Source organism: Bos grunniens, chromosome 2 (assembly GCF_055505025.1).
Source record: "Bos grunniens cultivar Pamir isolate PY7600 chromosome 2, Bosgru_T2T1.0, whole genome shotgun sequence".
Lineage (NCBI taxonomy): Eukaryota > Metazoa > Chordata > Mammalia > Artiodactyla > Bovidae > Bos > Bos grunniens.
The window spans coordinates 15,792,476-15,805,796 of NC_141166.1; the positions used below are offsets into that span (position 1 = coordinate 15,792,476).

The 13,321-nt window shown below is 41.5% G+C and overlaps 1 protein-coding gene across 5 annotated transcripts; it reads right to left on the reverse strand.

Moving 5' to 3' along the window:
• Positions 1-125: 125 nt before the first annotated feature.
• TSLIG1 (tRNA splicing ligase complex subunit 1) lies at positions 126-12,668 on the reverse strand. 5 transcript variants are annotated; one of them, XM_086334534.1, is made up of 7 exons: positions 12,531-12,668; positions 5,957-5,981; positions 5,566-5,687; positions 5,271-5,353; positions 3,985-4,037; positions 2,498-2,534; positions 126-786 (listed from the first exon to the last, which is right to left on the reverse strand). In XM_086334534.1, the coding sequence occupies exons 1-7, from the start codon at positions 12,625-12,627 to the stop codon at positions 700-702; spliced, it is 504 nt and encodes a 167-aa protein (XP_086190660.1). In that variant the 5' UTR covers positions 12,628-12,668; the 3' UTR covers positions 126-699. The 5 variants fall into 5 exon arrangements, with proteins under 5 accessions (XP_086190660.1, XP_086190673.1, XP_086190692.1 ...); XM_086334547.1 differs by having other exon boundaries at positions 12,527-12,668; XM_086334566.1 differs by lacking the exon at positions 5,566-5,687.
• Between the last annotated feature and the right edge of the window lie 653 nt (positions 12,669-13,321).

Below are 13,321 nucleotides of genomic sequence, written 5' to 3' on the forward strand. Positions count from 1 at the left end.
TTAATATAAAATTGTATGTTAGAAAGAAAGGCCCATTTGTATATGAATCAGGTTTTATCTTAAGGGAAAAAGTGTCAGTATATCAGTGCTAAAAAAAAAAAAAAAGTGAAAGTAAATCAGGACTGTTTCTAGAAAAGCCTTCCAATTGTTCAAATATAATTATTTCATCTAAGAAAACCAACTGGAGTACAGGATTGGGCTCTGTCCCATAGCAATCCAAAACACAACGTCTTTTAATGTACATATAGAAAATATATGTGTTAACCACTTTGGAAGAAAAGCAAAATACTGGCTGTAGGATTTCTCAAATTACGTTTTCTCCAAGGTGCAGTCAGTAAGAGTACAGGGGCTTCAGAGTCTCTCGGGCTGCTCTTATGTCAATGATCGTTCTTGGGACCAGGCTGGAGGACTTGCATTCCGTTGGAAAGGTGTAAAGCACCTGCTGCTACAAAGGGGAATCAACGAAGGAGGAGCCATGCTTGCCACTTAGAGACTTATTTAAAATTTGACTGTTTGGGTAACAAAGACCAAGGCTGTACCTTGATTTTCCATTTCTGAAAGTCACACTTTAAGTCAAAAATTTCTGTTCTGCAAAACTCCATATATAAATTCTCCATGTAGAGTTTATATCATGGTATCTTGTCAAAAGGAAGAGAAAAAAACAGTTCTTCATAGGAATCTCTTTTTTTTTTTGGTATCTTAAATGTCAATGATCACAAAAACTTCTGGCTTCTCTTCATTATAGACTTGCATTGCTGAGTACGTTATTGCTTTGACTTCAGTTCCCTAAAGTTGGGGTTAAAGAAAAAAAAAGACACTGAAATCAGAACCATTAACTCTAGTAACAATTGGCAGAAAGTCAAACTTTTAATGTTATTCTGAAAAACTCATATGAAACAATCAGTTATCAAACGAGTATAGTATTACCCACTGAACCAATACAAATGAGAGACAAATGTGCACAGGAGAAAGCAATGGCCTAGACTCAGGAGATGGAGCACACGATAGTCCTGGCTTGTTTGCACCTGGACCAGAGGCTGTCTCACCCCTCTGGGCACCAGCCTTTACGTTTACCAAATGGGTTGACTCTAAGAACACAAAGCTTTTTTATTGTTTGGGTCAGGGCTCCTTCTTAGGGCTTCCTCTTCTGTACTGTCTAGCCTGGGCCCTGGGAACTCAGCCTATTCCCTTCTCTGAATAGCAGCCATCCTACAGACAAATGCCTACTGTTATCCAATATCTCTATTTAGATATCTAATAGGCATCTTGGAGAAGGCAATGGCACCCCACTCCAGTACTCTTGCCTGGAAAATCCCATGGATGGAGGAGCCTGGTAGGCTGCAGTCCATGGGGTCGCTGGGAGTCGGACACGACTGAGCGACTTCACTTTCACTTTTCACTCTCATGCATTGGAGAAGGAAATGGCAACCCACTCCAGTGTTCTTGCCTGGAGAATCCCAGGGACGGGGGAGCCTGGTGGGCTGCCGTATATGGGGTCACACAGAGTCGGACACGACTGAAGCGACTTGCAGCAGCAGCAGCAGCAGGCATCTCAAACATAATATGTTCAAAAGAAAATGCTACTGTAATTTATATTATAAAAATAACTTGTTTTCAATCCACATGCTCCACCTCTACTGGTTTCTATTCTTCTTAAGTTTCTCTGCCCCGAGGCTCTCTCACGAAGCTTCATTTTATTACATTGAAGAAATGCTACTGCAGCTGCTGGAAGCTACTAAATGATTTCTCAGTCAACCCCAACAAATTTAAGTCTTCTTGGACTAAACACAGGGGTCAGCAAACTACAAATTAAAGGTCAAATTGGCCTCCCACCTGTTTTTGTATAGCTCCATACATAAATGTAAGCCCCAATTGTAAGAACAGCTTTTACATTTCTAAATGGTAGTCGGGGGAGGGGAGTGAAAAAATACTTTACTGGAACACATTCACATTCATTCATTTAGGTGTTGTCCATGGCTGTTTAGTGCTATATATGAGTAAAGTAGTTGCTCTTCTATTGTTATCAGTCCACAAAGCAGAAAACAGGAAAAAAACAGCCTACCCCGATTCAAAGAGATTTGACTAGTACACAGTGAAGCCAAATACACTGGCAAATACTGAATCTAGAGAAGCACAAAAGAGAACTCCTTTTTCTCAGGCTTTCTAGTATCCAAAACATTGGATGTTTAGAGAACATCCAATCCAACATCTTCATTACAGGGAAAGACATGAAAGCTCAAAAAGGGAAAGGGACTCTTCAGCCCCAAAACACTCTGTAACAAACCTGACCCTATAGCCCGAGGCAGACTCCTAATCTTCCAAATCAGAAATTGCAGGGTTTTAACATAACATGTCCAGACAGGTCATATTAGTCTGGGAAAAATTTAGGAGTTTATACTGACTTATGAGAACTAGTAAGTTAACTGTAACATACACTGACTTTTTTATGGTAAAGGTCAAATAAAATATTTTTAAATGGCTGGATTTTAAAACATACCTGAGGGTGCTTAGACAATGAGAATTCTTCTCCCCACCTTGAGAAGAAGGAGTAAAACGTGATTAAGATTTCCAGGATTCAACATTTATTCTCTCTTTATACGTTTTAAGATAAGCCTTATAAATGTGGTTAAGATACAGACTTCCCGGGTGGCTCAGTGTTAAAGAAACCGGCTGCCGATGCAGGTGATGCAGGAGATGTGGATTCGATCCCTGGGTCAGGAAGATCCCTGGAGGACAAAGTGGCAACCCATCCCAGTAATTTTACATGGAAAATTCCATGGATAGAGGAGCCTGGCAGGCTGCGGACCATGGGATCACAAAGAATCGGGCACAACTGAGCACACACACGTAAGATACTAGAAAGCACAAAGGGATGAGGGAGAAAGGAGCTATAAATTTCAGTTTGATGGTCAGCAGATATATACATCTGAACTTGTACGATATCCCTTTCAACAAGGTTGATGTCATAGTACAGTGTACATAGGTAGATTCTCAATAACATTGTTTAATGAATACTGGTTCATAATAGAGGAGCATGTTCAAAATTTTCACTGTACTCAGGGCTATAGAACTGATTAAATAATATCTTCCATTGTAAAAAGCAGGTCTGAGCACCATAAAGGCAAAATACAAGATTTCATAATACGATCTGAACTTAAGTTTGTATTTTATGACTTCTCAAAAAATGGCCATGGTATGTACCTGGTAGGCCCTAGAAGGCTACTCACGCTCCTAGAACTTGAGATGAGTATCCTCTCTCCCTTCAACACTGAAGTAGCTGAAGTTCACAGTAGTAAAAGCAGTAGCAGTACCAGAAAGAGCACAGTTTTAAAACTCTGTTCAACTATTTATCAGCTAATTACCCTTGGACAACTCTGTTTTCTTACTCATTAAAAAAAAGGGGGGGGAAGTAGGAGATAATAAAAGATCTCACTTTACAAAAGAGATGTAAAAAATTCAACATAAAATGGAAAAGCTAAGTTTTATATAAAAGTAACCTAAAAGATATCATTAGATGACTGAAGAAACTTGGAAAACACGAAATCCAATCAAAGTGCCCTAATCAAGAGTTTGCAAACTCAGGAAGGAAAAGTATAACTTGTTAATGGAAGGAACTGGTTTGAATGGAGTCTAGGTGTGAGGATCTATAAGAAAGGCTACATCAGCATTTCTCATCACCAAGCTAGGTTGTACGCACATATCTGCGCCATCCATCAGTGATATATTTTTGTGTGTTAAAAATCACAAATTGGGAATTGTTTACCAATCCAAATCACCTGTGTTCTGACAAGTTTCTGGTCCTCCAAAGCTGAGGTGAACCCTTGCTCCTAGGTGGCTCACCAAGCTTAACCTGCAAAGCCCTATAGGGATGCAACTGGTCTCCTGATTTAATGTTTCTGTTTGTCTTCCTGCTCACTGAGTACACTGAAGACTGCAACTTAACATTTTACATGACCTGTGACTTAAAAGGTTTTCAAAACTTACCCAATTGACCGTATTTTGAAATTTCTCTGGTCGATATTAAGTACTTTGACTTCCTAAAGAAGAAAAAGTGTTTTTAATTTTAATAGACGTTCATAATAGACCATATATTAAAACATGTCAAGGTTATCACTTTTCCAAGATAATAGCATATAACTTCTTTGAAGCAAAGAAAATTAAAATGTTAATAACAAACGATGTATTTTAAGAAAACAAGGCTTTTTCTTACCCATTCAAGGGAGGTATTATTGAAAATGTACAATTTAAAGTATAAGTCATGAGAATTTTTCTGTAAGATACGTAGTGGAGGATGACCTAGGATTTCAATCATTCTGGGGTTTTTTTCAGCTTTATGTATTTAGAGGTGATAAAACGCTCCGCCTATTTTTATATAATATTATAGGCTCTTGAACTCTGTAGGACAAATGACCCAGTTAGAAGAATGTATGTAGTGGAGCTGGTAAGGGAGTGAATGGAGGAATTATGGAGCAAGGAAGGCCAGGTGTGTTAGAAACAATAAGGCTGGAGAGGTGTTCCCTTCTAGAGGCTGATGGCAAAAAGTAACCTCCGTTAGGCTTTTCCCTTTCCACGTTAAGGAAACCAAAAGCACTATTTTATTCTTCTTCTGGCTGTACCGCACAGCTTGCAGGATCTCAGGGCCATCAGCAGTGAGAGTACAGAGTCCTAACTAGTGGACTGCCAGGGAATTCCCTAAAAGCACCAATGGCTCAGGGGTAAAGATTAGCCTGCAATGCAGGAGACAGGTTTGATCCCTGGGTCAGGAAGATCCCCTGAAAAAGGAAATGGCAACACACTCCAGTATTCTTGCCTGGGAAATCCCATGGACAGAAGAGCTGGCAGGTTACTTTTTCGAGAAAAAAGTCAGACACCACTGAACAACTAAATAACAATAATAACACAGCAGACCTGCTAAATATCAAATGGGACAAGAGGAACTTATGGACGAACATTTAAAAAGCTCAAACTTGAGAGACATAAAACATGCCGACAGAGAAGAGAGTATGTGCATTCTTCTGACTCAAGATACAGTGAGTGACCAGTGTATGAGATCTAAATACAAGACGCACATACATAGGCAAACTCAGGTTAACCAAGAAGAGCCTATGGTCACCATAATTTCTGCATGACATCATCTTACATATCTGAATTGTTTCATTTTACATCATATATTCTATTTTAAATAGAATGTTCTGTTTTAAACCACTAGTTTTACTCTAAAATATGGACTCAAAATGCATTTGTTCAGTAAAAAAGAAAAACTTGCTTACCCGGGGTATGAAGAATTCATCAGCACTGAATTTATAAAGCCACTCATCCAGAAAGTGAAACAGAAGAGATTGTAAGTCATCGCCTACCCAGGGTCAGAAAGAACCATAAAGAACAGTGTTTAATAATTCTCATCTCTGAAAACTTGTTGGAATTTTACAGTGCAATAAATTTCTTAGGCTCCTTGAAAGAACAAGCTCACAATCAACTTTTTGTACCTCCTGTAAGTGTATACTGAAATTATATAGCATCTGAATCCTTGTATAACAATTTCTTCCTTGTGAACAAATTGATTACCTTGGGTTTCTACTTCTATTGTTTGCAGGGGCTCCACAGTCCCAGTATCTGTCATGTAACCAAACATAGCCATTGCACATTGTTCAAAAGCTTCCTCCAGAGTGTCTCCCCAAGCATGTAACCTAAAGAAATGCATTCGTGCCTTGTGTAATATGATTCACTGCAAGACAGAAAACTCGACAGCAAAGTAAAATCAACACTGTAAATGCAAAAGCAAAGGCCTCAATCAATTTAATGACACTGAAACCAGGTGCTTTTGAACCACCATTTTCATGTTCTAAAGAAACCAAAACAGAGGAGAAAAATTAAAACTAGGGACTGCAAGATTAAAAGATCAGTCTTCCTGTGTTAGGCACACGATTTCAAAGGCATAAACTCCAGCTCTACTCACTGGACATCGGCTGTATGATCCAAATCTGAGGGAGAGAGGAAAAAACAATAATAAGTAACTAGACTTGACTTGCAAATCACAAGAAAATGACTCTAGATTATTATTAAGAATATCATTCTTGAAGAACAAGAAAATGTAGGTTGACCATCCACCTTCCACTAATCATTTACACAAAAGTTGTCATTGTTAAGGTTTATTTTTAAAAATTTCTAAGCCTTTAGTTATTATTCAATTAATATTAAATGAACTAATATAAGTAATAGAATAGTTATATAACATTAGCATATTGATGATAAAGGGTTATTTCTTTTCAAGCCAAGATTTATATTTAAATGAATGATGAGAATTCCCTGGCAGTCCAGTAGTTACTAGGCCTCCACACACAGGTTCAATCTCTGGTTGAGGAACTAAGATCCCACATGCCCTGCAGTCTTCTAGGTGATCTAAAAAGTGCCCAGTCATGTTAGACTCTGCAATTCCATGGACTGTAGCCCACCAGGCTCCTCTGTCCATGGAATTTTCCAGGCAAGAATACTGGAGTGGGTTGCCATTTCCTACTTCACTAATACCTCATAGTTTCTCAATAAACAAATGCCATTTCCTGTTATTAGTTACATTCCCCAACAAAACAAATCAATATCTTTCCTAATATCTACTTGTGTGTGTGTTAGTGCTCAGTCATGTCTGACTCTTTCAGTTCATTTCAGTCGCTCAGTCGTGTCCAATTCTTTGCGACCCCATGAACCGCAGCATGCCAGGCCTCCCTGTCCATCACCAACTCCTGGAGTGTACTCGAACCTGTGTCCATTGAGTCGGTGATACCATCCAATCATCTCATCCTCTGTCATCCCCTTCTCCTCCTGCCCTCAATCTTTCTCAGCATCAGGATCTTTTCAAATGAGTCAACTCTTCACATCAGGTGGCCAAAGTATTCAAGTTTCAGCTTCAGCATCAGTCCTTCCAATGAACACCCAGGACTGATCTCCTTTAGGATGGACTGGTTGGATCTCCTTGCAGTCCAAGGGACTCTCAAGAGTCTTCTCCAACACCACAGTTCAAAAGCATCAATTCTTCAGCAGTCAGCTTTCTTCACAGTCCAACTCTCACATCCATATATGACTACTGGAAAAACCATAGCCTTGACTAGACAGACCTTTGTTGGCAAAGTAATGTCTCTGCTTTTTAATATGCTGTCTAGGTTGATCATAACTTTCCTTCCAAGGAGCAAGTGTCTTTTAATTTCACGGCTGCAATCACCATCTGCAGTGATTTTGGAGCCCAGAAAAATAAAGTCAGCCATTGTTTCCCCATCTATTTGCCATGAAATGATGGGACCGGATGCCATGATTTTAGTCTGACTCTTTGCAACCCCATAAACTGTAGCCTGCCAGGCTCCTCTGTTCATAAATGACCAAAATTCTAGAAACTACATCATCAAAGATATAAAATTCCAGATTTCCCAGTCTCGCCTTTTCATGAACAGCTAGCCAAATCCCAGACAAAACAGGCTTTTATTTTTAACAAGAGTCAAGTTTTATATTTGTTACTTTCTTGCATTTGAAGGAATCCTCATGATATCCTTGGTCAGTAAAATAGTTTTGAAAAGTAAACTCCACAATATGTATTACAAGCTTTTTCCTGATAGTCTCACTGAATCTGTTATTTTAATATTTCAGAGTCTATTCTTCACTCTTAACCCTGACTTCCATCAATTCTTCCTACTTAGGATCATAGAATATTCAAGCTAGAATGAAACCTCAGAGACCATTTAACAGAAATCCTTCAATTAAAGAAGAAACCTGAAATCCTGAGAGATTGTATAACTTGTTCAGGACCATACTGCTGATTAGAGTTGGGACTAGAATTGAGATTTTCTGACTCCCAGTTTAGTGCCCTTTACATCATAACACATCTTCTTCTGGTAACACTCAGGGTTTAAGCTCACCTCTGATTTAGTCAAAATACTACTGAGGCCTCAGTACATTTTAGACACTAATGGGCTCAATGACCAGCAGAGATGACAAACAAGTTAAAGGAAAGCAACACATTTTAATGCTAGAGAAATGAAAGCATGTGGCCACAAAAGGACATAGCAGAATGTTCACAGCAACTTTATTCCCCCAAATTAAAAACCCAATGTTCATGAAGAGAATGAATAAATAAACTGAGGATTACTATGCCACACTGCTCAGCAATAAAGCAGCAGGAACTAGTGATATGTGCATTAACAAGAGTCTCAAAAACATCAAGTGAAAACTGCAGAACTCTCACACACATATCTCCATCCAAACCCCTGCACTAAGAGACCTGATCAGCTTTAGTGTGGCTTCTAGCAGCTTAAGCCTGTGTACCTAGGATCATCGTGGCCCCACCGTTACAATGCCTGCCTGAGAAAGCTATACACTGTAGGAGAATTTATCGTTTGTCCCGAGACAACCCCGGACAATAGGTCCTTGACCTCCCTTTCTCAGAGCATTCACTAAAAAGGGCTTACGACTGTGAATATTTATCTCTTACAACTCAGAAGTATCTTTCCCATTCCTCCGAAATGTAATCATCAGGAAGAACTCCCAGGCTCCGTGGGAGAGAATTCTAACTTGGTAACTGCCAGCTAGCAAACACTGCTACTCCAATGACATTTACACTGACCAAGCTTTTGTAATTTTTCATTTCTAGTCTCTACTGAAACCCCTGCTCTCCCCCATCTCTCATTCTTCTTTTAAAAAGTCCAATCTCCTCTGCACAAATCCAAAGGGATCTCAGCTCTTTCCCCTGCTGTCCATAATTACTGAATAAAGTCCACTCACCACTTTAATGTCTAACATTTATCAGTGATACTCAGTGAAGACACCAGATATAAAAGAATGTGTACTATGTGATTCCATTTATATAAAACTCTCAAACAAACAAAAGTAAACTATAGTGAATGATATCACAGGGTGTGAGGAAAGAGACATACTCATACAATGCTAGTGAGAGTATAAATTGGTGAAACTTCAACAGACAGTGAGTTTGCAATAATTACTGAAGTTTAAAATGCAGGTATCAAAAAGAGTGTATATATAACTGAATCACTTGACTGTGCAGCAGAAAGTAACCAACACTGTGAATCACCTAGGGGCTTTCCACCTGGCACACTGGTAAAGAACCCATCTGCCAGTGCAGGAGACCCAAGAGATGCGGGTTTGATCCCTGGGTCAGGAAGGTCACGTGGAGGAGGAAATGGTAACCCACTCCAGTATTCTTGCCTGGAGAATCCCATGGACAGAGGAGCCTAGTGGGCTACATCCCATGGTGTTACAGAGTCAGACATGATTCAGCAACTGAGCAAAGCATCCACAGTACATCAACTATACTCCAATTTTTAAAAATACTGATAGAATGCAGATACCCTTTACCAAAGTAATGTAACTTTTGGAAATTTATTCTACAGATACACTTGCACATGTGCCAAACAATGGATGTACGGCTATATTCACTGCTGCATTATTTCTAATAGCTGCTGCTGCTGCTAAGTCACTTCAGTTGTGTCCGACTCTGTGCGACCCTATAGATGGCACAAATGTAAATGTCCACCAACTAGAAATTGAGTAAATTAAAGTACATCTTTGCATGTACACATATAAAAATGTTATGACTGGCTGATCTAGAAAGCAAGACTAAGGGGCCTGGGATCAGAGCTGACTTTTCACCGCATACCTGTCATACTTTTTGAATTCTGAATCATAGGTAATTCTTAAAAAACTAAGAGAAAAATGATGGGAATACCAGACCACCTTACCAGCCTCCTGAAAAATCTGTATGCAGGTCAAGAAACAATGATTAGAATCAGACATGGAACAACAGACTGGTTCAAAATTGGGGGAGGAGTACTTCAAGGCTATACGCTGTCACACTGCTTATTTAACTTATATGCAGAGTACATCATGAGAAATGCCAGTCTGGATGAAGCACAAGCTGGAATCAAGATTGCTGGGAGAAATATCAAAAACCTCAGACAGACACCACCCTATGGCAGAAAGAGAAGAGGAACTAAAGAGCCTCTTGATGAAAGTGAAAGAGTGAAAAAGTTGGCTTAAAACTTAACATTCAAAAAACAAAGATCACAGCACCCTATCCCATCTCTTCATGGCAACTAGATGGGGAAACAATGGAAACGACAGACTTTATTTTCTTGGGCTCCAAAATTACTGCAGATGGTGACTGCAGCCATGAAATTAAAAGACACTTGCTCCTTGGAAGAAAAGCTATGACCAACCTAGACAGCATATTAAAAAGCAGAGACATTACTTTGCCAACAAAGGTCCGTCTAGTCAAGGCTATGGTTTTTCTAGTAGTCATGTATGGATGTGAGAGTTGGACTATAAAGAAAGCTGAGCACCGAAGAATTTATGCTTTTGAACTGTGGTGTTGGAGAAGACTCTTGAGAGTCCCTTGGACTGCAAGGAGATCCAACCAGTCCATCCTAAAGGAAATCAGTCCTAAATGTTCATTGGAAGGGCTGATGCTGAAGCTGAAACTCGACTACCTGATGTGAAGAATTGAGTCATTTGAAAAGACCCTGATGCTAGGAAAGATTGAAGGCAGGAGGAGAAGGGGACAGAGGATGAGATGGTTGGATGGCATTACCAACTCGATTGACGAGTTTGAGCAAGTTCTGGGAGTTGGTGATGGACAAGGAAACCTGGTGTGCTGCAGTCCATGAGGCCGCAGAGTTGGAACTGAGTGAGTAACTGAATTGATTGAACAGAAAAATGAGCTACGGAGACACACAGGATCTAGAAAGTACAGAGCCTAGTATGCTATGATAAATAGTTGTACTCTACACAGAGGACCTTCCCAGGTGGCTCAGTGATAAGAGAATCTGCCTGCCAAGCAGGAGCCGGTTTTCCCAGACCTGGGCTGGGAAGATCCCCTGGAGAAGGAAATATCAACCCACTCCAGTATTCTTCCTTGGGAAACCCATGGACAAAGAAGCCTGGTGGGCTATAGTCCATGGGGTCACAAAGAGTTAAACAGGACTTAGCAACTAAACAGCAGCATACAGAGAACAATGTGAAATTAAAGAACTTCAGAGGGGAAATAAGAGCCAAATTTGTGCTCTCCAAACCACATCCACCTTTAGGGCTAACAATTTAACATTTATATAGACTAACTTTAGAGTCTGCACTGTATTTTTACATTTATTATTATCTCATTTTGCCCTCACAGGAAGGAACAGAATGCAAAAAGAGGTTATGTGATTTGCCTAAAGTCACTAAGCTACAAATGGCAAAACCAGGTCCTTTTACTAACACAGGATACAAGTAAGACATTAGTAGTCCTCTACTTATAACTTTCTGAGTCCTCCACCCTAGCCACATTCTAACTACAGGATTGTTGAAGATAGGTGGGGATGGGGGTGGTTACATGAAACACTTGAAAACACAGCTATCTTCACAATGAACACACCAGTAAAACTCCCTCAAAGGTCTGTGTAGACAAAGCTATAGTTTTTCCAGCAGTCTTTTATGGTTGTGGGGCTTCCCTGGTGGCTCAGAACCTGCCTGCAATGTGGGAGACCTGGGTTCGATCTGGGATGGGAAGATCCCCTGGAGGAGGGCATGGCAACCCACTCCAGAACTCTTGCCTGGAGAATCCCCATGGACAGAGGAACGTGGTGTACTACAGTCCATGGGGTTGCAAAGGGTCGACAAGACTGAGCGACCATGGACACACACGGACGGATGTGAGCGCTGGACCATAAAGGCTGAGCGCAGGAGAATTGATGCTTTTGAATTGTGGTGCTGGAGAAGGTCTTGGGAGTCCCTTGGCCTGCAAGGAGATCAAACCAGTCAATTCTAAACGACATTAACCCTGAATATTCATTGGAAGGACTATAGTTGAAGCTGAAGTTCCAATACTTTGGCCACTTGGTGCAAACAGCCAACTCACTGGAAACCACCCTGATGCTTCCTGCTGGTTCAGCTGGTAAAGCTGCATTGAGGGAGACCTGGGTTCCATCCTTGGGTTCTGAAGATTTCCTGGAGAAGTGAAAGGCTACCCACTCCAGTATTCTGGCCAGGAGAACTTCATGGACTGTATAATCCATGGGGTTACAAACAGTCCGACACGACTTAGCGACTTTCACTGATGATGGGAAAATTGAAGGCAAAAGGAAATCGGGGGGTGGGGGCAAAGGATTAGATTGTTCCATAGCATCACCGACTGAATGGACATAAATTTGAACAAATTCCAGGAGATGGGGGGAGGGGGGAAGGGGGCTCTGGACAGCAGCAGTCCTTGAGGTAGCAGAATCTGACAGGACTTAGCAACTAAACAACAAAAATTCCCATAAGATAAATGTGACTAGGCATATACAAGGAGAGTTCAAGATATTATATATGTGGGAGCCCAGGTTTCCCGACTCTCAGACCAGGCGTTTTTATTCTTCAGCGTTTCAGCTTTCCCGGGATTAGTTCAGAAGAGCATTCACACAGGGCGAAATGGGGTAATGCCTGAACCACCCTAAGGCGCAAAGTGGAAGAGGGAGCCAGAGCCCTCCCGCAAGGAGAGAAGTGAGCCACCTACTCACACTCGTACTTCCGACTGACTGGAGGATACTTGGCCTTGATCGCCTTCTGCTCCTCAGTCAAATTGTAATCTCTTACATCTTCCCCTTCCTGCGCCATGATTGCGGGTTTGGACCCAAGCTCAACTTCCGCCCTTCATCAGCCGGACTTCAGCCCGGACTTACAACATCCGCCCAAGACTCCGCCCCTAGACTGACACCCTTAAAGGGCTAGGACGCCGTCCTCGAGGACTTAATCCCCTAAACCTTAATCCCTTACGACTTCCGTTCTAGGTCTCGCCGTTTGGAGCTCTTTAAAAGTCCAAGGACCCATTTTCTGGACGTGCTTCATCAATAGTCCTAAGAAGTAAGGGAACAAATATATTGGAGGATCTAGGAATAGGACAACACTTGAATTAAGATACCTAGAGGTGTAATAAAGGCCTTTCTTGCCAGTTTACCCCTAGCGTGGCCAACTAGACCCGAAAACATCCTAGATTTCTCATTCAAAGCCCTACTTTCAAGGGGTAGCTAGCTGAACGCTCTTCAAGAAAATGGCTGCCCCCCCGGAGCTTGCGGCCTAAACCGCTCACGTGACCTCGGGCGGCTCACTCTCACCAACCCGCGCGCGCGCAAGCGAAGGAAGTCAGCTGGGGTCCGTGTGGGGGCAGGGGCGGAGCGCGCGCCTCGGCCCCGCGGCAAGAGACTCTACGCGTCTGGATAGGTTACGAATGCGACTTCCCCGCCCACTTCGCCGCTCGACGCACTCCGATTGGCCGGTGTTGGCGCGAAGGTGCGCGAGTCATCCCTCACGC

Bases quoted from the DNA above. Each gene is read 5' to 3' on its own strand.
- TSLIG1 (XM_086334534.1), bottom strand. From the start codon at position 12,627: ATGGCGCAGGAAGGGGAAGATGTAAGAGATTACAATTTGACTGAGGAG. The intron at 5,688-5,956 runs GTGAGTAGAGCT...GCATTTCTTTAG, and splicing joins GATCATACAGCCGATGTCCA to GTTACATGCTTGGGGAGACA. The intron at 5,354-5,565 runs GTAATCAATTTG...GACCCTGGGTAG, and splicing joins AATAGAAGTAGAAACCCAAG to GCGATGACTTACAATCTCTT.